Consider the following 22,777-nt stretch of genomic DNA (forward strand, 5'->3'; position numbering starts at 1 on the left):
ACCATTTTATTCCCTAGGGTGCCTACTAAAAAATATATATAGATAATGTTTGGGGGTTCTAAGTTTTTTTTTTTTTTTGCTTGAAAATTAAAGGATTTTAAACTTGAAACCAAGAAATGTCAGAAAAAGGTTTAGTGTTTAAGTGGTTAAACTTTTTTTCACTAAGGGCCGGTTCACACTGCTGTGAATTCTATTGCGAATTTGAGCCGTTGCGATCGCTCAAATTAGCAAGTCATTTAAATAACATAGTTTTTAATTAGTGCCGTTCACATCAATGCGTTGCGAATCTAAGCTGAGTACAAAAAGGGTCCTGCGCAAGTTTGATCCGTGTGTGATGCGAATTCAATGCAATATTTTCCGTAGAATTGCAGTAGATTCGTCAGAACAGAAAGAATTCGGAACGAAAATTCGCAATGCAATCCGATCAAATTTGCACCGCAGCAGTGTGAACCGGCCCTTACAAAGTCTATTCCATTGACAAATTGTTACAATGTTTATACTTAAGTTCAACTGATAATGTTTTGATTCTTGGCAGACTGCCCAGTTTTTCCCCTTCCTTTTTTCTGACAGCTGTGGCTTCAGAAAAGCAAAGAGAATTCTTTGCATAGAAAGAATCAGGAAACACTTTAGTCAAGATGGCGATAACGATTCTTGACCATTAAATGCGCAGCTCTAAGTCAAGCCCCGCTTTTTTTAGCGGTGCTTTACCATCGTTGCATTTGCACAGAGCAGCCCTGATCCTCCTTTTCTCGGGTCCCCCTCTGGTGCTCTGGGCCCCTGCCCCTCCCGAGTACCCCCAGGACAAGCTGCTTGTTCTGGGGGCACTCGTGTGCGTGCTCACTCCCGAGCCGGCTCTCTGTGTCCATAAGACACACACAGCATGGCACAGCCCCACTCCTACCTTACTGGCTGTGATTGACAGCAGTGGGAGCCAATGCTGTTGCATCTCAGGCAGTCAGAAGGGAGAGACCCGGGAGAGCCTCGCCTCTCGTGCACATCACTGGATCGAGATTGGGATTGGATAAGTGTAAGGGGGGGCTGAGAAGGGAGCTGCACACTGAAGGTTTTTTAATGATTGCTTACTAGCTAACTGCTTATCCAGCCTGTGTTATGTGACATGATACAGGAATAAGGGGGCTCAAGCACAGGGACGTATTGTCCGAAGCTGTCCATACACAGGTAACATTAGTGCTTACAGCGGTTTAGGACCACTACTACAGCACTACCACTACTGAGGTTCACATCTCCACCTAAATGGGTCATATACGTCATGTTGATACTTGTAAAATGACTTCAGCTAATTCTGTATGTGAAGGCAGAGGACATTCTGCATGGCACTGCCAGCACACACATGGCTTACTTAGGCAGATGTTACCATCAATAGTGTGTCATCAACGGCGGCAGCGCCATCGCTGACCACACATTGTTGATATTTACATGTCAGCCCTGAGCAACATCCAATAGTGTCCATGTATGTATACATTAGCACAAATGTTTACACAGGTATAAAAGCAAAAATACACTCCATACATAGGACTGTGAACACAGATTATGCTAGCTATTGTTTAAGCAGCTACCCGCTGGGGGACAAAAAAAAAAAATGGAGATATGTGCAAGGGCCCATAGCATACAACAGTGCTGCAATTAGATCCAAAAAAATGATGGGTCTGTATGCAGCAAATTGTATCCTGGCAAGCATGAGGCCCGATTCATGGCACTACACAAAACCACCCAACGTTCTTCTTTGCAATAACCTGTCAGTCACTATGACCTGGATTCAGAGGAGTGCACTGCAACTTTCACTTATCAGAGCAGGAAATACAGGCTGGAAAACCACAGAAACATTTCCACCATATACAGGGGAAAAAAGTAAACCAAATATCTGAACAAGAAATGTGCGTCCATGGCCGATCACTTCCATGCGATTGCTGCTTGAGCGATTACATGGGGGGCAGGGGGGGGGATAAGCTGTGAAAGCCAGCAGCCTTCCATTGCTTTCAAATGAGGATGTCTATGCAAAGCTAATCACGGGGTCCCCCCAGCAGGGGTTCTCACAGGGGATCACGCACACAGTGCATAGTGTAAATGCACCCTTATATTGCTTTGAAACATTCATTTGATCCCCTGCAGATTTTGTACGTTTGCCCACTTACAAAGAAATGAAGGGCCTATAATTTTTATCATAGGTGTATTTTAAATGAAAGAAACCGAATATCAACCAAAAATCTAGAAAAAAAAAAAAAACACACATGATACAAATGTTATAAAATGATTTGCAGGTCAGTGAATAAAATAAATATTTGTTCCCCAAGCAAAACATGATTTAGTACTTGGTGGAGAAACCCATGTTGGCGAGCACAGAGGTAAGACAATTCTTGTAGTTGGTGACCAGGTTTGCACACATCTCAGGAGGGATTTTGGTCCTCTCTTTGGTCCTCTCTTCTCTAAATAATGCCATGTGTCCCAGTGCCTGTGCTGTATAAAAATAAAAAGTGCATTTCTACCTTATGTTAGAGCATCTCCCGGCGCTCACGCGACTCCTCGGCTCTCTCCACTCTGGGAGGAGAGAGGACAGAGCCAAGGAGTCACGTGAGTTCCGGGAGATGCTCTAACATAAGGTAGAAATCTGCATTTTTTTGTCAACACAGCACAGGCACTGGGACACATAGCATTATTTAACAGATGGGATGGTATACAGATTATATAGTTTTTTTATAGCAGCAGGAGGGAGGGCGGGTGGTGTCTGGAGCTGACAGGCAGGCAGGGGGAGAGCAGAGAGGAGACACAGCGGATGACGGAGGCACGTAAACTAACCACAGTGTCAGGGCTCAGCAGCCATGATAAACCGTGGTCAGTTTACAGAGGGGGGGGGGGGGGACCAGGCAGGATCAGCCAGGTATTTTAGGTTACCCAAGGGGCCAAATTACACAGCACAAGCACTGTGCTGTATATCATGCTTTAACCACTTCAATACCAGGCACTTAGACACCTTCCTGCCCAGGCCAATTTTCAACTTTCAGCGCTGTCGCAATTTGAATGACAATTGCGCGGTCATGCTACACTGTACCCAAACAAATTTTTTTGTTCCCACAAATAGATCTTTCTTTTGGTGGGATTTGATCACCTCTGCAATTTTTTTTTTTATTTGTTGTGCAAAAAAACAAAGACCGAAAATTTTGAAAAAAAAAACAAAGTTTTTCTTTGCTGGTTACATTTTTTGTAAATAAGTTTTCTTTTTCAATGACAGCACTGATATGGCTGCACTGACGGGCACTGGTGGGCACCGATGAAGTGGCACTGGTATACGGCACTGATAGGTGGGCACTCGTAGGTGGGCATCCATTTTGTGAATTGCCACAGAAGTGCCAGTCAGTGCTCATTTGTGGGCACCGATTGGCATATTTTGGGCATATTTTTTACATGTGGATGGCCATGGGGGATGTACCTGGCCATCCACATGCTGGGGGCTTCCCTGGTGGTCTAGTGTGGGTATCTGAGGGGGGGCTGCGCTGATAAACAATAAAGTGCAGACCTCCCGTCAGGAGAGCCGCCGATTGGCTCTCCTCTACTAACGTCTCTTCATGTCAACATCGTGATCAGCCGTGATTGGACACGGCTGATCATGTGGTAAAGAGCCTCTGCCGGAGGCTCTTTACCGAGATCGGTGTTGCAGTGTGTCAGACTGACACACCTCACCACCGATCGCCGCGATGTGTGCCACACGGGTACGCAGCGGCTGTTATCCTGCTGGACGTCATATGACGCCCAGTCAGGATAACTGAACCACCGGGAAGTTGTTAAGGTAACGGGATCTATTTTTTGGGGTAACAAACACTTTAAGGTTTCTTGGCTGTTGCTTGGCAACTCGAAGTTTCAGCTCCCTCCGTAAATTTTCTATAACAAGGACAAAAACAATCATTGGCGCACTGTTAGCTGGATGGAAAGAGCATGGGCAATCTATATGAAAGTTCAATCATAAAACAAAGTCTCTAGGGTAAGCTGCTAGCTTTGAATGGCTGCAGGCTCAGGAAAGAGCTAGAAGGAACTCTGCAGAAATAAAAAGGAAGAGCAGCGCCATCCAAGTGCAGCAATGAAGTACATTTATTCCAAACACATAGATAAAATTCACAGTATAACAGAGATGTCTGCACATGTATCTGGGTATAAAGTGTTCATCCACTCTGGGGGGACGGGCTGTCGTGTGATGAAAAGTGCCTCTAGTCACGGCTGTGCTGGTGACTCCCAATGCTTGCTGGGACATGGGTACACTATGGAGAAGCCAGCCGACATTACATCCGTCTATCACCTGATGAAGGAGCACGCATGCCCCAAATGTTGCACCGCCCTGCTCCACCTGACACTTGGATGTGACATCGACCGGTGTCTCAGGAAGCGTTGGAAGCCCACAGCGCAAGCCGCAACTAAAGGCACTTTGCATCACACCGCAGCCCGTCCTCCCCAGAGCTGTTTAACACTTTATACCCAGATACATGCACTGACATCTCTGTTGTCCTGTGAGTTTTAGTCATTTGTTTGGAATAAATATTACTCCATTGCTGCACTTAGATGGCGCTGCTCTTCCTTTTTGTTTTTATACATTTTCTAAAGGATGAAGGTCTGGAGACTGGCTAGGCCACTCCATGACCTTAATGTGCTTCTTCTTGAGCCACTCCTTTGTTGCCATGGCAGTATGTTTTGGGTCATTGTCATGCTGGAAGACCCATCCACGACCCATCTTCAGTGTTCTGGCTGAGGGAAGAAGGTTCTCATCCAAGACTGTACAATACATTGCTCCGTCCACTGGACCCTCAATGCGGCAAAGTCGGCCTGTAGCTTTAGCACAGAAGCAGCCCCAAAGCATAATGTTTCCACCTCCATGCTTGACTGTAGGGATGGTGTTCTTAGGGTCATAGTCAGCATTTTTCTTCCTCCAAACACGGCGAGTCGAGGTTAATGTCAGAGAGCTCAATTTTGGTCTCATCTGACCACAGCACTTTCTCCCAATCCTTCTCTGAATCATTTAGAGGTTACGTGACAAACGTCAGACAGGCCTGTACATGTGCCTTCTTGAGGAAGGGAATCTTGCGGGCGCTGCAGGATTTCCACGGTGGTGTATATTGTGTTACCAATGGTTTGTCTGGTGACTGTGGTCCCAACTGCCTTGAGGTCATTCACAAGCTCCTCCCATGTATTTCTGGGCTGATCCCTCACTTTTCCCATGATCATCCTTACCCCATAAGGCAAAATCTTGCATGAAGCTCCAGACCGAGGGCAATTTATGGTTATTTTGGATTTCTTCTATTTGCATTAATCGCTCCAACAGTTGTCTCCTTCTCACCAAGCTACTTGCTGATGGTCTTGTAGCCCATTCCAAGTCTACAATCTTGTCCCCGACATCCTTTGACAGCTCTTTGGTCTTGCCCACGATGGGGAGGTTTGATAATTATAGACCCTTAATTTCTTTGTAAGTGGGAAAACTTATAAAATTATCAGGGGGATCAAATAATTTATTTTCCCCACTGTATATCTAAAAAGTGAAACACATTGCCACACAAAAACGGCATCACTTAAAACTGACATTTGTGTCACATCATGAATTTTTTAACATGAAACTGATATTGCGACGTGCACATTAGGACATGAAAGAGCCGGCCCTATGAACTGTGCAATCGACATCAACCACAAAAGCCAATGAAAGTCTATTGATAACCGTGCTACTGGAACATGTCATTTTATCTCTCCAAAACAATCCACAAAAGGAGTAAGTACAGGAAGTAAATGGAACCGGTGGATTATAGGTTCACTCCACCCACTGATTCCTCCCTTTTTATTAGACAGCAGAACTAAACTAGATAACATTTTCTTAGGACTCAGAGTCCTGGTGAGATCTTCAACCTGGTGTTGAAGATCAGCACACCCATTTAACCACTTGACCTCCGGAAGATTTACCCCCTTCATGACCAGGCCACTTTTTGCGATACGGCACTGCGTTAAGTTAACTGACAATTGTGCTGTCGTGCGACACTGTACCCAAATAAAATTTAGGTCTTTCCCCCCCCCAACAAATAGAGCTTTCTTTTGGTGGTATTTGATCACCGCTGCAGTTTTTATTTTTTGCGCTATAAATAAATTTAAAAAAAAAAAACAAAAAATTCTGATATAAAAGCATATCCAATAAAATGTTTTTTTTTTTTTTTTTTTAAATGTAATTTCTTCAACAATTTAGGCCAATATGTATTCCGATATACATTTTTGGTAAAAAAAAAAAAAAAAAAAATCCCAATAAGCGTATATTGAGTGGTTTGCGCAAAAGCTATAGCATCTACAAACTATGGGATTTTTTTTTTTTTTTTTTTTACTAGTAATGGCGGTGATCAGCAACTTATATATAGGGACTGTGGAATTGCAGCGGACATTCTGACACTAACTGAAACTTTTGACACTTTTTGGGGACCAGTGACACTATTACAGTGATTGGTAAGGGTGTAACGGATCAAAAAACTCACGGTTCGGATCGTTCCTCGGATCAGGAGTCACGGTTCGGATCATTTTCGGAACAAAAAAAAAAAAATCTCCCCCCACTGTAATATCCACATCATCTCCCCCACTGTTATATCTGCAATCTCCCCCACTGTAATAATATATTAGCAGGGTATTGGCAGAATATTGGCAGGGTATTGTATTGGTAGAGTATTGGCAGAGTACTGCAGAGTATTGGCACTGCTGCCATCTGAGCTCTCCCCTCCACTGTACAGATCAGTACACAGAGGGGAGAGAGGAACCGGCGTCATGACATGACGCCGGTTTGTTTACAAGTGATCGGTAAATGGCCGCTGGGTGTACCAAGATGGCCGCCGCTCCGGAGCTAGGCCGAAGCCACGGCCTTTCCTAAGGCCGAGGCAGCGGCGCGCTCCACATGTGTGCCGATCCGAACAGGCTGAACTGTTCGGATCACGGATCGGTGGCGATCCGTTGCACCCCTAGGGATTGGTGCTAAAAAATATGCACTGTACTAATGACACTGGCTGGGAAGGGGTTAACATCTAGGGCGATCAAAGGTTTAACTGTGTGCCTAGCCTATGTTTTTGTGTACTGTGTGGGAGGTGCTTTTACTAGGGGAAGGCATAGATCCTTGACCCTGCTTTGCAGAGACACAGGATCCATGCCTTCCCTCTTGACAGTCCTTCATTATGCCTCTGTACTGATCAAATCGGAAGGTGCCAGTGGACAGTGTCCACTGTGTATAATCATGTATGTGTGCCTGCTACCCACTAGAGCCAGATCACATACACATATACACACAGTATCTCACAAAAGTGAGTACACCCCTCACATTTTTGTAAATATTTTATTCTATCTTTTCATGTGTCAACACTGAAGAAATGACACTTTGCTACAATGTAAAGTAGTGAGTGTACAGCTTGTATAACGGTGTAAATTTGATGTCCCCTCAAAATAACTCAACAAACAGCCATTAATGTCTAAACCGCTGGCAACAAAAGTGAGTACACCCCTAAGTGAAAATGTCCAAATTGGGCCCAATTAGCCATTTTCCCTCCCGGTGTCATGTGACTCGTTAGTGTTACAAGGTCTCAGGTGTGAATGGGGAATGGGTGTGTTAAATTTAGTGCCATCACTCTCACTCTCTCATACTGGTCACTGGAAGTTCAACATGGCACCTCATGGCAAAGAACATCCGTTTACCAGCAGCAGTGTACATGAGGCCTAAAGAACCACTGTCAAAAACTGCAAGCAGACAGGCTCTTTATTAGAAATGAGGCAAGGTCTCTTCTGCAACAAAATACACCTACCTGCGTACTCGGTGTGTTGTGTGACATGTAAAGAGAGCTACACATGGGCAGCTCAGCTCACATCACCAGCACAGGCTCTGTATACAGCAGTTACTGACGTCATCTAGCACTGGCCAATGAAGCAAGTAGAAGGTCACCCAGCAGAAGATGCCAGCAAGGGACAGGAACCATTGAAGGAAAGAAAGTTTAGCAACGATTACCAACACCTGGTTTACACTTGTGTCCTCTACTAAAGAGCAATCCACGTTAAGGCCAATGTTACACTTGCAGCAGACCATACTGCCCATCAACGTGTCTTTTTTAAACTTAAAAGCTTGCACCTCTGTACTGCAACTCAACACACCAAGGGGTATAACTTCTGCCACAGCTACAAAGCTAAGCATTACAGCCACAGTCTGGTTGCCTTTGCAACAGAAAGTGTCACTAAACCCACATCATAAAAAAAAAAAAAAAAAAACATTGAAAATTGGTTTGACACATTCTGTTCATACTCAGGTCACCATGAGATTAGTTTTCTGTATTTTCTGTATTCTGCAAAAAAACCTGGTTGACCCTGCTGCTCTCTATCTCTACCATCTGTCCATGTCCCCAATTCATTTAGGGATTTCGCAGCTGTGGTGGCAACTCTGCACATGCTCAGTTTTCAGTGAGTTTCTATGCTGAGCATTTCCTTCCTATCACATCTGAGGTGCCCATTTGACTATAGAGTTATACACGGGTGTATACACAGTGGTAAATGACAATCCACTCCCTCCCTCCCCTCCTCCATGCCCACTAACCAGATAAACAGAATGGGGGTAGGATATTACATGTAGATTTATGGAGGCTTCCCCTTCCTCTTATTCTAAAACACAGGCTGGAGGGGTGTTACACAACATGTGACTGGCAGAAATCTGCCCACACCATGTTAATGCCAATAATAAAGATTTGATAGAGAGAGAGATATAAAACAGTTCGATATTTTTTTAATTTGTATTCTAATGACTTATTTTATTTTGAACATGTGATCAGCAGCAGTGGACTAGAAGCTCCTCCTGCTTATGTTTCCCTGCAGACAGACTGGGAAAGATCTGTGTCATAGAACAGCTGAATATCAATTAGGAAAAAGGCACTTTAATTATTTGAATAAAAAAAAAAAAAAATACATCTCAGTGGCATCATCCACATACAGAAATAGAAGGGACAATGTAAATCTAGTGTGTGTTTCGTGTCACTTTAAAGGGGGTGATCAGGGAGCTGTATAAATGTGGCTTAACTGGCTATTTATACTGCCCCCCCTCCCCAAACACAAGTGTAAATGAGCCTTAACTGGCTGCTCCTAACCCCTAGGGGTCAAAGTACATGTACTACTTGTGTGCTCTTCAAACTGAGCCAGGTGATGATCAGCGGACCCCTCTCCTCCCACTGCTGTCCAACCACACAGCTAGAAAGGAGATAACTATTGATCCTTGATTGTGCCCCTGGCTCCAAGTGCTTGCCCAAGAGAAACACCATCACAAGAAATGAAGGGCGAGGGGGTGTTTCAGTTCCAGTTTCACACCCTCTACTGTTTCAGTAGTTGCGTTGTCATTGGCAGCCAGGCTGCACAATATTTTGGGTTGCTAGGACACTGGATCCTACAGCATCATTGGCTGTTATGCTCCAGACAACCCCCATCAACATACAGGGCATCAAAAAAAGTATTCATACCCCATGAAACTTTCCACATTTTGTCATGTTACAACCAAAAACGTAAATGTATTTTATTGGGATTTTATGTGACAGACCAATAAAGTGGCACATAAATAGTGAAATAGAAGGAAAATGATAAATGGTTTGAAAAATTTTTTACAAATAAAAATATGAAAAGTGTGGCGTGCATTTGTATTCAGCCCCCTTTACTCTGATACCCCTAACTAAAATACAGTGAAACCAATTGCCTTCAGAAGTCACCTAATTAGTAAATAGAGTCCAACTGTGTGTAATTTAATCTCAATATAAATACAGCTGTTCTGCTAAGCGCTGAGAGGTTTGTTAGAGAACCTTAGTGAACAAACAGCATCATGAAGTCCAAGGAAAACACCAGACAGGTCAGAGATAATGTTGTAGAGAAATTCAATCCATCATCTGAAAATGGAAAGAGTATAGCACAACTGCAAACCTACCAAGACATGGCCGTCCACCTAAACTGACCGGCCAGGCAAGGAGAGCATTAAATCAGAGAAGCTGCCAAGAGGCCCATGGTAACTCTGGAGGAGCTGCAGAGATCCACAGCTCAGGTGAGAGAATCTGTCCACAGGACAACGATTAGTCGTGTACTCCACAAATCTGACCTTTATGGAAGTCCCGTTTGCATAGAAGCCATGTGGGGGACACAGCAAAGATGTGGAAGAAGGTGCTCTGGTCTGATCAGAGTTGACAAAAATGTAACTTTTTTGCCTAAAAGCAAAACGCTATGTGTGGCAGAAAACTAAACACTGCACATCACCCTGAACACACCATCGTGAAACATGGTGGTGGCAGCATCATGTTGTGGGGATGCTTTTCTTCAGCAGGGACAGGGAAGCTGGTCAGAGTCGATAAGAAGATGGATGGAGCCAAATACAGGGCAATCTTATGCCGCGTACACACGATCGGACTTTACGGCATACTTGGTCCGGCGTACCGGATTTCGTCGGACAATTCGATCGTGTGTGGGCTCCAGCAGACTTTGTTTTCTCTAAAGTTTGACGGACTTAGATTTGAAACATGTTTCAAATCTGTCCGACGGACTCGAGTCCGGTCGAAAAGTCTGCTCGTCTGTATGCTAGTCCAGCGGACAAAAACCAACGCTAGGGCAGCTATTGGCTACTGGCTATGAACTTCCTTGTTTTAGTCCGGTCGTATGTCATCACGTACAAAATCGTCGGACTTTGGTTGATTGTGTGTAGGAAAGTCCGTTCATTCGCAAAGTCCGTCGAAAAGTCCGTCGGACAAAGTCTGCCGTAAAGTCCACTCGTGTGTACGCGGCATTAGAAGAAAACCTGTTGGAGTCTGCAAAAGACTTGAGACTGGGGCGGAGGTTAACGTTCCAGCAGGTTAACGACCCTAAACATACAGCCAGAGCTACAATGGAATGGTTTAGATCAAAGCATATTCATGTGTTAGAGTAGCCCAAAGTCCAGACCTAAATCCAATTGAGAATCTGTGGAAAGATGTAAAAATTGCTGTTCACCGACACTCTAGCGGAGTGAGGGATGTTCCGTGACACCGACGTTCTCCAATCTGACAGAGCTTGAGTTATTTTGCAAACAATGGGCAAAAATGTCACTCTCTAACTGGTAGAGACATGCCCAAAAAAAACTTGCAGCTGTAATTGCAGTGAAAGGCGGTTCTACAAAGTATTGACTCAGGGGGGCTGAATACAAATGCACACCACATTTTTCACATATTTGTAAAAAAAAAAAAATTGAAAACCATTTATCATTTTCCTTTTACTTCACAACTATATGCCACTTTGTGTTGGTCTATCACATAAAATCTCAATAAAATACATTTACGTTTTTGGTCTTAACATGACAAAATGTGCGAAAATTTGAAGGGGTATGAGTACTTTTTCAAGGCACTGTAACAACCAATGAAGCTTTGTGGGCTGGCCAACTACATCCTAGTAATCAATGAAGCTATGGTGGCCAGCCGCCTGTAATGTAGCCACCAATGAAAGGACAGAGGAAGTTGAACAGGGAAATAGGTTGATAGTGCTCTAGCTCAATGGTTCTCAACTTCAGTCCTCAAGTACCCCCAACAGGCCAGGGTTTCCTTTATTTTGCAAAGCTGCTTTAAATCAATATCAATGACATGGTATAAGAGCTATTTTATCTAGGGGAAGTTCCCAAAACATGGCCCGTTGGGGGTACTTGAGGACTGAGGTTGAGAACCATTGCTCTAGCCAATGCATCCCTCAGGTACTCATTAAACAGGGGGTGGTGGCAACTGATCCCAAGGTTAGTCATGCCCACAAATCAGTTTTCTATCAGGAGAGAAGCAGAAAACCAAAGAGTAAAGAAAGGCTCGTCTTCATATTTCAAAGCTCCTGCATAGAAAAGACCAATTAAAAAAAAAAAAAAAAAAAAAAAAAAAAAAAAGGTATGTACACATGAATGTATGGACCTGCATTTGATGTTGTAATGCTGATTAAAGTATTTCTTTAAAGATGAATTTCAATCAGCTGAATGCATATCTGATATACAGATATTGGAACAATTAGCCGCCAAAAGTTTTATAGGTCTGTTCAGCAAGTGCTCTGATTCAAGTCCCACCCAAGGCTGATGAACGGACAAGGAAGAAGAGACAGCAAAATAAGTCACCACATCTGTTCACTCTACTGTCATTACTTTCCTGTATCAGGCCATCGGAGAACTGGTAGGCTCCTAGTGCTGCATCATCTCCTGGACTTTCCAAATAAGGCGAGTTAATGTCTGCTAATCTACAGCGTTAGTGATATGCTTGTGCCAGACATCTAGATCATTTTAGAGCCCTGATGTAGGGAGAAGTGCCGAAACCTCGAAACACGTCAACTTCCTGGTGGTGTTTTTTTGCTATCAGTCGCAGAAAAAAAAAAAAAAAAACATTAACACCACTCTGGACTCTAAAAAGTTTGATCTGGCTCCTCCTTTGGTTCAATTGCATCTGGTAAAGTGTGCATCATGTCAGTGATCAGTAATAGTTGTAATATGGGGTGATTAGACTCAATGTGGTGAGCGTTTTTAAGCAGGTCTACGTCAGTCCGAACTTGAGGTTTAAGGGCACCTCCCGAGTCCTACCTCCCGCACACATACAGTTACCGGCACTAGCTGTATTGCGTGGCATTGTGCTGCCAACAGGGAAAGTGGGCCTGCCCAGAATGCGTGGGGGGGGGGGGGGGGTCAGGCCAGCAGTGGCAGCTGCCCAGTGTCCTGTCATCAATGGATCTCATCGCGCTGCCCAGAAGAGGTTTCCTTGGCCAGGGCTGACTGACCAGGGTGAGTAGGCAGCCCCATGTTCTCCCCTCTCCAGCGTGCCTCGGATGTCCTGCCTGCCATGTGTGAAGATGCTATTTCTGCGGCTCCCTGATCTCCACTCCCTACTGCAGGCAAACGAGGCAAGAGGCAAGTCCTGCCTGCTCAGGAACTACACATGCCAGCATGCCCAGCCATCAGTGCCGCCTCATCAGTGCCATCACTTTCGAGACATGGGTACTTAAGAAATGTTTTTAGACTTGCAGTGGTACTTTGCCGTAAAAGGTTGAGAAACACTGGTCTATAGTACACTAAATCTTCACATTCCAGTATAAAGCTACCCATATATGGATCGAAGTTTGGTCAGTTCAGCAGGGAACGGCAAAATTTGGATCTGTGTATGGGCAAGGGGGGGTTGTACAGATATCAATCTATTAATCGACTTCTGTGCAACTGCCCTGTTGGAAAATTAGTGTTCGATCAGCACCGCCAGCTATAGCCGTCAGTGCTGATTATTGTATTCTGATGGAGGGGAAGTCTCCCTGCTGTCAGAATTAAGGATGAGCTCCGGCGTGTTCGCACATCCCACGTGTAGAGCCCACCAGGAAGTCAGCACTGTGCTGCGCTAAATCACAGGCAGTGAGACATTTCCCGATCTCTGCAGCCGCGCATCGGGACAATGTCTCACTGCCTGTGATTAGCGCAGCGCCAACTTCCTGGCGGGCTCTACACGTGGGGTGTGCGAATATGCCGGAGCTCATCCTTAGTCAGAATACAAAAAGCACAGACGGAGGATATGCCTTTTGTATTCAATGTGGATGTGGAAATCAAGACTTTTCTCTCTAAAACAAAATATATAATGGTCATTGACAGGCTGCCTAAGAGGTTTCTATTTGTTTGAAACATGAGAAATGCATGCATGGCAGTGCACAGGTTAATGCATAACCTTTGTCTCTAGTCTAAGAACTGACATTTCCTGTGAAGAAACTACATACCCCACAATTCCTGGTACTTCCAGTGTAGTGCAGGTGAGAGCTTAAAGGTAATTAGATTAGGGACAGGTGAAAGCAAGTAAAAGAGTTTACCATAATAGATGTGTTTGTTTCATGGAAAAATATTGATGCACATGGAGAAATGACAGACATGCCTGTGAGGGGGACCCATGGATGGACACGGTAGGGGGACCCATGGATGGACACGGTAGGGGGACCCATGGATGGACACGGTAGGGGGACCCATGGATGGACACGGTAGGGGGACCCATGGATGGACACGGTAGGGGGACCCATGGATGGACACAGGGAACTCAGCCATGACACTACTAACTGCAGCTACCACACGTGAGACCATCATTACAGCAAAATGCCAACAAATAACTGAAAATGTCTGGGATCCCCTCACACTTCCTGTATTAGCTATGGGACAGGAAGTGAAGATTAATCCCCACTATGGGACAAAGAATGGGCCATAAAAAAAGAATAAATAAAAAGGGGGGGGGGGGGGGGGGGGGAGGACAAGGGTTATAATCCGTGGCCACTTACAATGTATTGCTGCCCAAAGCAGATCACAAAGGCAGTGCAGGGAACACGAAGAGAGCATGCCTTTCCTACACCACATTCTGTGGCCCTCATGTAAAAGATAGATTAGGGTCCCACTACAAGCATGAGGGCCACAAGCAACAGGTTCAAAACGCACTGCCTTTGCGATCTGCTGCAGATGCCAGTACTATGCTAATAGCATCCCAAATGCAGATCAGAAAACGCAGTGCATTTGCAGATTCTGCAATACCATGCAAAAGAAGTGCATGCTGTACTTTTTGGTGTGTTCTGGTGCGATTTGCAGGCCGGGCAGAAGTGCACATCCCCCGCATCAAAGTGTTACATCCTCTGGTGCTGGAAACAGCTGGCGCCATCTTGGTCCTCCTCGCTCTACCACACAGGGGACCTGCCCACGGGCACCATACTGCCGGGAAAACACAGGAAGGAACCCCCAGAAGGAGAGATAACCACAAATGTCAAAACCGCCTCAGAAGAAACAGGCCAAACAAGCATCAGGCTGCTGGAGTGATCTTTATTCAAGCAGCACATTGTACAAGAAGCCAGCTAACTAGGAACACCGGCATCCCTGGACCTGACAACCGGCATCCCTGGACCTGACAACCGGCATTATCAGAGGAAGCAACACACATGATGAAGTCTACACCCCCCGGAGGGTGGAAAGCACCCAAAAACTGAGGATGGGAGGGGCTTCTCATCTCTTTCTAGTTTGTGTTTCCTGCTGAAGGCGGAGACAATCATCTCTCATATAGCTGTCCTGGAAGATGACCAGGGATGGCACAGCGTGCGTGTGTAATGGACAGCATCTGTGTGTGTGTGTGTCATCATGGGGGGCACCGCGTAGAGGGGGAGGTCGGGGGGGGGCACCGCGTAGAGGAGGAGGTCGGGGGGGCACCGCGTAGAGGAGGAGGTCGGGGGGGGCACCGCGTAGAGGAGGAGGTCGGGGGGGGCACCGCGTAGAGGAGGAGGTCGGGGGGGGGCACCGCGTAGAGGAGGAGGTCGGGGGGGGGCACCGCGTAGAGGAGGAGGTCGGGGGGGGGCACCGCGTAGAGGAGGAGGTCGGGGGGGGCACCGCGTAGAGGAGGAGGTCGGGGGGGGCACCGCGTAGAGGAGGTGGTCGGGGGGGGGCACCGCGTAGAGGAGGAGGTCGGGGGGGGGCACCGCGTAGAGGAGGAGGTCGGGGGGGGCACCGCGTAGAGGAGGAGGTCGGGGGGGGCACCGCGTAGAGGAGGAGGTCGGGGGGGGCACCGCGTAGAGGAGGAGGTCGGGGGGGGCACCGCGTAGAGGAGGAGGTTGGGGGGGGGCACCGCGTAGAGGAGGAGGTGGGGGGGGGCACCGCGTAGAGGAGGAGGTCGGGGGGGGCACCGCGTAGAGGAGGAGGTCGGGGGGGGCACCGCGTAGAGGAGGAGGTCGGGGGGGGCACCGCGTAGAGGAGGAGGTCGGGGGGGGCACAGTGTAGTGGAGGAGGTCGGGGGGGGCACAGTGTAGAGGAGGAGGTCGGGGGTGGCACAGTGTAGAGGAGGAGGTCGGGGGTGGCACAGTGTAGAGGAGGAGGTCGGGGGTGGCACAGTGTAGAGGAGGTCGGGGGTGGCACAGTGTAGAGGAGGTCGGGGGTGGCACAGTGGAGGTCGGGGGTGGCACAGTGGAGGTCGGGGGTGGCACAGAGGAGGAGGTCGGGGGTGGCACAGAGGAGGAGGTCGGGGGTGGCACAGAGGAGGAGGTCGGGGGTGGCACAGAGGAGGTCGGGGGTGGCACAGAGGAGGTCGGGGGTGGCACAGTGTAGGGGAGGAGGTCGGGGGTGGCACACAGTGTAGAGGAGGAGGTCGGGGGTGGCACACAGTGTAGAGGAGGAGGTCGGGGGTGGCACACAGTGTAGAGGAGGAGGTCGGGGGTGGCACACAGTGTAGAGGAGGAGGTCGGGGGTGGCACACAGTGTAGAGGAGGCGGTCGGGGGTGGCACAGTGTAGAGGAGGCGGTCGGGGGTGGCACAGTGTAGAGGAGGAGGTCGGGGGTGGCACAGTGTAGAGGAGGAGGTCGGGGGTGGCACAGTGTAGAGGAGGAGGTCGGGGGTGGCACAGTGTAGAGGAGGAGGTCGGGGGTGGCACAGTGTAGAGGAGGTCGGGGGTGGCACAGTGTAGAGGAGGTCGGGGATGGCACAGAGGAGGAGGTCGGGGTGGCACAGAGGAGGTCGGGGGTGGCACAGTGTAGAGGAGGTCGGGGTGGCACAGTGTAGGGGAGGAGGTCGGGGGTGGCACAGTGTAGAGGAGGAGGTCGGGGGTGGCACACAGTGTAGAGGAGGAGGTCGGGGGTGGCACAGTGTAGAGGAGGAGGTCGGGGGTGGCACAGTGTAGAGGAGGAGGTCGGGGGTGGCACAGTGTAGAGGAGGAGGTCGGGGGTGGCACAGTGTAGAGGAGGTCGGGGGTGGCACAGTGTAGAGGAGGTCGGGGGTGGCACAGAGGAGGTCGGGGGTGGCACAGAGGAGGTCGGGGGTGGCACAGTGTAGAGGAGGTCGGGGATGGCACAGAGGAGGTCGGGGGTGGCACAGAGGAGGTCGGGGGTGGCACAGAGGAGGTCGGGGGTGGCACAGAGGAGGTCGGGGGTGGCACAGTGTAGAGGAGGAGGTCGGGGGTGGCACACAGTGTAGAGGAGGAGGTCGGGGGTGGCACACAGTGTAGAGGAGGAGGTCGGGATGGCACAGTGTAGAGGAGGTCGGGATGGCACAGTGTAGAGGAGGTCGGGGATGGCACAGTGTAGAGGAGGTCGGGGATGGCACAGTGTAGAGGAGGTCGGGGATGGCACAGTGTAGAGGAAGAGGTCGGGGGTGGCACAGAGGAGGTCGGGGGTGGCACAGAGGAGGTCGGGGGTGGCACAGTGTAGAGGAGGTCGGGGATGGCACAGAGGAGGTCGGGGGTGGCACAGTGTAGAGGAGGAGGTCGGGGGTGGCACAGTGTAGAGGAGGAGGTCGGGGGTGGCACACAGTGTAGAGGAGGAGGTCGGGGGTGGCACACAGTGTAGAGGAGGAGGTCGGGGGTGGCACACAGTGTAGAGGAGGAGGTCGGGGGTGGCACACAGTGTAGAGGAGGAGGTCGGGGGTGGCACACAGTGTAGAGGAGGAGGTCGGGGGTGGCACACAGTGTAGAGGAGGAGGTCGGGGATGGCACAGTGTAGAGGAGGTCGGGGATGGCACAGTGTAGAGGAGGTCGGGGATGGCACAGTGTAGAGGAGGTCGGGGATGGCACAGTGTAGAGGAGGAGGTCGGGGATGGCACAGAGGAGGTCGGGGATGGCACAGTGTAGAGGAGGTCGGGGATGGCACAGAGGAGGTCGGGGGTGGCACAGTGTAGGGGAGGTCGGGGGTGGCACCGTGTAGAGGAGGAGGTCGGGGGTGGCACCGTGTAGAGGAGGAGGTCGGGGGTGGCACCGTGTAGAGGAGGAGGTCGGGGATGGCACAGTGTAGAGGAGGTCGGGGATGGCACAGAGGAGGAGGTCGGGGATGGCACCGTGTAGAGGAGGAGGTCGGGGGTGGCACCGTGTAGAGGAGGAGGTCGGGGGTGGCACCGTGTAGAGGAGGAGGTCGGGGGTGGCACCGTGTAGAGGAGGAGGTCGGGGGTGGCACCGTGTAGAGGAGGAGGTCGGGGGTGGCACCGTGTAGAGGAGGAGGTCGGGGGTGGCACAGTGTAGAGGAGGAGGTCGGGGGTGGCACAGTGTAGAGGAGGAGGTCGGGGGTGGCACAGTGTAGAGGAGGTCGGGGATGGCACAGTGTAGAGGAGGTCGGGGATGGCACAGAGGAGGAGGTCGGGGGTGGCACAGAGGAGGTCGGGGGTGGCACCGTGTAGAGGAGGAGGTCGGGGGTGGCACCGTGTAGAGGAGGAGGTCGGGGGTGGCACCGTGTAGAGGAGGAGGTCGGGGGTGGCACAGTGTAGAGGAGGTCGGGGATGGCACAGTGTAGAGGAGGTCGGGGATGGCACAGTGTAGAGGAAGTCGGGGATGGCACAGTGTAGAGGAGGAGGTCTGGGGTGGCACAGTGTAGAGGAGGAGGTCGGGGGTGGCACAGTGTAGAGGAGGTCGGGGGTGGCACAGTGTAGAGGAGGTCGGGGATGGCACAGTGTAGAGGAGGAGGTCGGGGATGGCACAGAGGAGGTCGGGGGTGGCACAGAGGAGGTCGGGGGTGGCACAGTGTAGAGGAGGTCGGGGATGGCACAGTGTAGAGGAGGTCGGGGATGGCACAGAGGAGGTCGGGGATGGCACAGTGTAGAGGAGGAGGTCGGGGGTGGCACAGAGGAGGTCGGGGGTGGCACCGTGTAGAGGAGGAGGTCGGGGGTGGCACAGTGTAGAGGAGGTCGGGGATGGCACAGTGTAGAGGAGGTCGGGGATGGCACAGTGTAGAGGAGGTCGGGGATGGCACAGAGGAGGAGGTCGGGGGTGGCACCGTGTAGAGGAGGAGGTCGGGGGTGGCACCGTGTAGAGGAGGAGGTCGGGGGTGGCACCGTGTAGAGGAGGAGGTCGGGGGTGGCACCGTGTAGAGGAGGAGGTCGGGGGTGGCACCGTGTAGAGGAGGAGGTCGGGGGTGGCACCGTGTAGAGGAGGTCGGGGATGGCACCGTGTAGAGGAGGTCGGGGATGGCACAGAGGAGGAGGTCGGGGGTGGCACAGAGGAGGTCGGGGGTGGCACCGTGTAGAGGAGGAGGTCGGGGGTGGCACCGTGTAGAGGAGGAGGTCGGGGGTGGCACCGTGTAGAGGAGGAGGTCGGGGGTGGCACAGTGTAGAGGAGGAGGTCGGGGGTGGCACAGAGGAGGAGGTCGGGGGTGGCACAGAGGAGGAGGTCGGGGGTGGCACAGAGGAGGAGGTCGGGGGTGGCACAGAGGAGGAGGTCGGGGGTGGCACAGAGGAGGAGGTCGGGGGTGGCACAGAGGAGGAGGTCGGGGGTGGCACCGTGTAGAGGAGGTCGGGGGTGGCACCGTGTAGAGGAGGAGGTCGGGGGTGGCACAGTGTAGAGGAGGTCGGGGGTGGCACAGAGGAGGAGGTCGGGGTGGCACAGAGGAGGAGGTCGGGGGTGGCACAGAGGAGGAGGTCGGGGGTGGCACAGTGTAGAGGAGGAGGTCGGGGGTGGCACAGTGTAGAGGAGGAGGTCGGGGGTGGCACAGTGTAGAGGAGGAGGTCGGGGGTGGCACAGTGTAGAGGAGGAGGTCGGGGGTGGCACAGTGTAGAGGAGGAGGTCGGGGGTGGCACAGTGTAGAGGAGGTCGGGGGTGGCACAGTGTAGAGGAGGTCGGGGGTGGCACAGTGTAGAGGAGGTCGGGGGTGGCACAGTGTAGAGGAGGTCGGGGATGGCACAGTGTAGAGGAGGTCGGGGATGGCACAGAGGAGGTCGGGGGTGGCACAGAGGAGGTCGGGGGTGGCACAGTGTAGGGGAGGTCGGGGGTGGCACAGTGTAGAGGAGGTCGGGGGTGGCACAGTGTAGAGGAGGTCGGGGGTGGCACAGTGTAGAGGAGGTCGGGGGTGGCACAGTGTAGAGGAGGTCGGGGGTGGCACCGTGTAGAGGAGGTCGGGGGTGGCACCGTGTAGAGGAGGAGGTCGGGGGTGGCACAGTGTAGAGGAGGAGGTCGGGGGTGGCACAGTGTAGAGGAGGTCGAGGATGGCACAGTGTAGAGGAGGTCGGGGATGGCACAGAGGAGGAGGTCGGGGATGGCACAGAGGAGGAGGTCGGGGGTGGCACCGTGTAGAGGAGGAGGTCGGGGGTGGCACCGTGTAGAGGAGGAGGTCGGGGGTGGCACAGTGTAGAGGAGGTCGGGGGTGGCACAGTGTAGAGGAGGTCGGGGGTGGCACAGTGTAGAGGAGGTCGGGGATGGCACAGTGTAGAGGAGGTCGGGGATGGCACGGTGTAGAGGAGGTCGGGGATGGCACGGTGTAGAGGAGGTCGGGGATGGCACGGTGTAGAGGAGGTCGGGGATGGCACGGTGTAGAGGAGGTCGGGGATGGCACGGTGTAGAGGAGGTCGGGGATGGCACGGTGTAGAGGAGGTCGGGGATGGCACGGTGTAGAGGAGGTCGGGGATGGCACGGTGTAGAGGAGGTCGGGGATGGCACGGTGTAGAGGAGGTCGGGGATGGCACGGTGTAGAGGAGGTCGGGGATGGCACGGTGTAGAGGAGGTCGGGGATGGCACGGTGTAGAGGAGGTCGGGGATGGCACGGTGTAGAGGAGGTCGGGGATGGCACGGTGTAGAGGAGGTCGGGGATGGCACGGTGTAGAGGAGGTCGGGGATGGCACGGTGTAGAGGAGGTCGGGGATGGCACGGTGTAGAGGAGGTCGGGGATGGCACGGTGTAGAGGAGGTCGGGGATGGCACGGTGTAGAGGAGGTCGGGGATGGCACGGTGTAGAGGAGGTCGGGGATGGCACGGTGTAGAGGAGGTCGGGGATGGCACGGTGTAGAGGAGGTCGGGGATGGCACGGTGTAGAGGAGGTCGGGGATGGCACGGTGTAGAGGAGGTCGGGGATGGCACGGTGTAGAGGAGGTCGGGGATGGCACGGTGTAGAGGAGGTCGGGGATGGCACGGTGTAGAGGAGGTCGGGGATGGCACGGTGTAGAGGAGGTCGGGGATGGCACGGTGTAGAGGAGGTCGGGGATGGCACAGTGTAGAGGAGGTCGGGGATGGCACAGTGTAGAGGAGGTCGGGGATGGCACAGTGTAGAGGAGGTCGGGGATGGCACAGTGTAGAGGAGGTCGGGGATGGCACAGTGTAGAGGAGGTCGGGGATGGCACAGTGTAGAGGAGGTCGGGGATGGCACAGTGTAGAGGAGGTCGGGGATGGCACAGTGTAGAGGAGGTCGGGGATGGCACAGTGTAGAGGAGGTCGGGGATGGCACAGTGTAGAGGAGGTCGGGGATGGCACAGTGTAGAGGAGGTCGGGGATGGCACAGTGTAGAGGAGGTCGGGGATGGCACAGTGTAGAGGAGGTCGGGGATGGCACAGTGTAGAGGAGGTCGGGGATGGCACAGTGTAGAGGAGGTCGGGGATGGCACAGTGTAGAGGAGGTCGGGGATGGCACAGTGTAGAGGAGGTCGGGGATGGCACAGTGTAGAGGAGGTCGGGGATGGCACAGTGTAGAGGAGGTCGGGGATGGCACAGTGTAGAGGAGGTCGGGGATGGCACAGTGTAGAGGAGGTCGGGGATGGCACAGTGTAGAGGAGGTCGGGGATGGCACAGTGTAGAGGAGGTCGGGGATGGCACAGTGTAGAGGAGGTCGGGGATGGCACAGTGTAGAGGAGGTCGGGGATGGCACAGTGTAGAGGAGGTCGGGGATGGCACAGTGTAGGGGAGGTCGGGGATGGCACAGTGTAGAGGAGGTCGGGGATGGCACAGTGTAGAGGAGGTCGGGGATGGCACAGTGTAGAGGAGGTCGGGGATGGCACAGTGTAGGGGAGGTCGGGGATGGTGATCAGTGTTGTAGAAGTCAGTGTTAGGTGTAGGGGTTGATCCGGGATCTCTCCCCGGTGTCAGGCGGACATGTCCGGAGTGAGGCCTCTGCTCCCAGCAGTCCCCGGGCCCTCAGTACCCGTGTCCCCGGAGTAATGGTGGGCTGACCTCTTAGGTGCGGGTTGCTCCATGCTGGCGGTGTCCGCTCTCCCCGGACAGAGAACAGGCTGTACAATGATCTCCGGGAGCCGCACTAACTCCGTACAACTTCCATCTTCCTGCTCCGCACTACACTTCAACCAAACCCGCTACTTCCGCCAGCCCCGCCCCCGGCTACGCTCACACCACGGATTGGCTGGCTCGGCCACTAGCTCGTTTCCTCATTGGTGGATTCCTGTGTCACGTCTAGTGAGGAGTCCTAGCAGGTTTCTTCCGGTGTTATTGATGTTACTGATCCGCTTCATTCCCTCCCAACCAGAGCAGACAGGGAGCAGGAAGTGGAGAGAAGAGCGGGGAGCATGCCGGGAAGGAGGCGGGCTTTCGTTCATAGCTCCGCCCTGTAAAGTCTTATTGGTGGGATAGGGGAACTGTCACTTATTCAGCTGAGTATTCTATAAAGAGGACCTGTCATCAGAGCAGTATGGAGCATGTCAGGGGAGAGCCGGTGTCTTGTCAAATACAGTCCCCTATCATATAGTGTCCGCCCTGTACTGCGCAGGCGCAGTACGGAGGACAAACGAGACGCCGAAAGTCTCCGAAGTTTAACAGCTGATCATCAGCTGTACACGGCGCCTGCACTTTTATTCTCACCCTATGTCCAGGTTCATTCCCCACTATCCAAGTGGACATAGAGTGAGAATAAATAGTTGCCGAGCGCAGCGAGGCCGTGCCCGAAGCGTGGCGAGCGAAGCGAGCCCGCGAGGGGCCCTCTTACACTGCCATCGCTAACAAGTGCCCAAGCACCATGTACAGCTGATGGTCAGCTGATCAACTTCGGGCATTTTCGGCATCTCCTTCTGCTCCGTACTGCGCAAGCGCTGCG

The 22,777-nt window shown here is 51.7% G+C and overlaps 1 protein-coding gene across 1 annotated transcript in view; it reads right to left on the reverse strand.

Annotated features, from left to right (window-relative positions):
• The window catches only part of STK3 (serine/threonine kinase 3), a 385,808-nt gene extending 363,594 nt beyond the window's left edge, over positions 1–22,214 (reverse strand). Inside the window, exon 1 of the mRNA XM_073632031.1 lies at positions 21,904–22,214. Coding sequence (XP_073488132.1) covers positions 21,904–21,926 — 23 coding nt within the window. The 5' untranslated portion in view covers positions 21,927–22,214. The remainder of the gene's footprint in view (positions 1–21,903) is intronic.
• Between the last annotated feature and the right edge of the window lie 563 nt (positions 22,215–22,777).

This window comes from Aquarana catesbeiana, linkage group LG05 (assembly GCF_042186555.1).
Source record: "Aquarana catesbeiana isolate 2022-GZ linkage group LG05, ASM4218655v1, whole genome shotgun sequence".
NCBI lineage: Eukaryota > Metazoa > Chordata > Amphibia > Anura > Ranidae > Aquarana > Aquarana catesbeiana.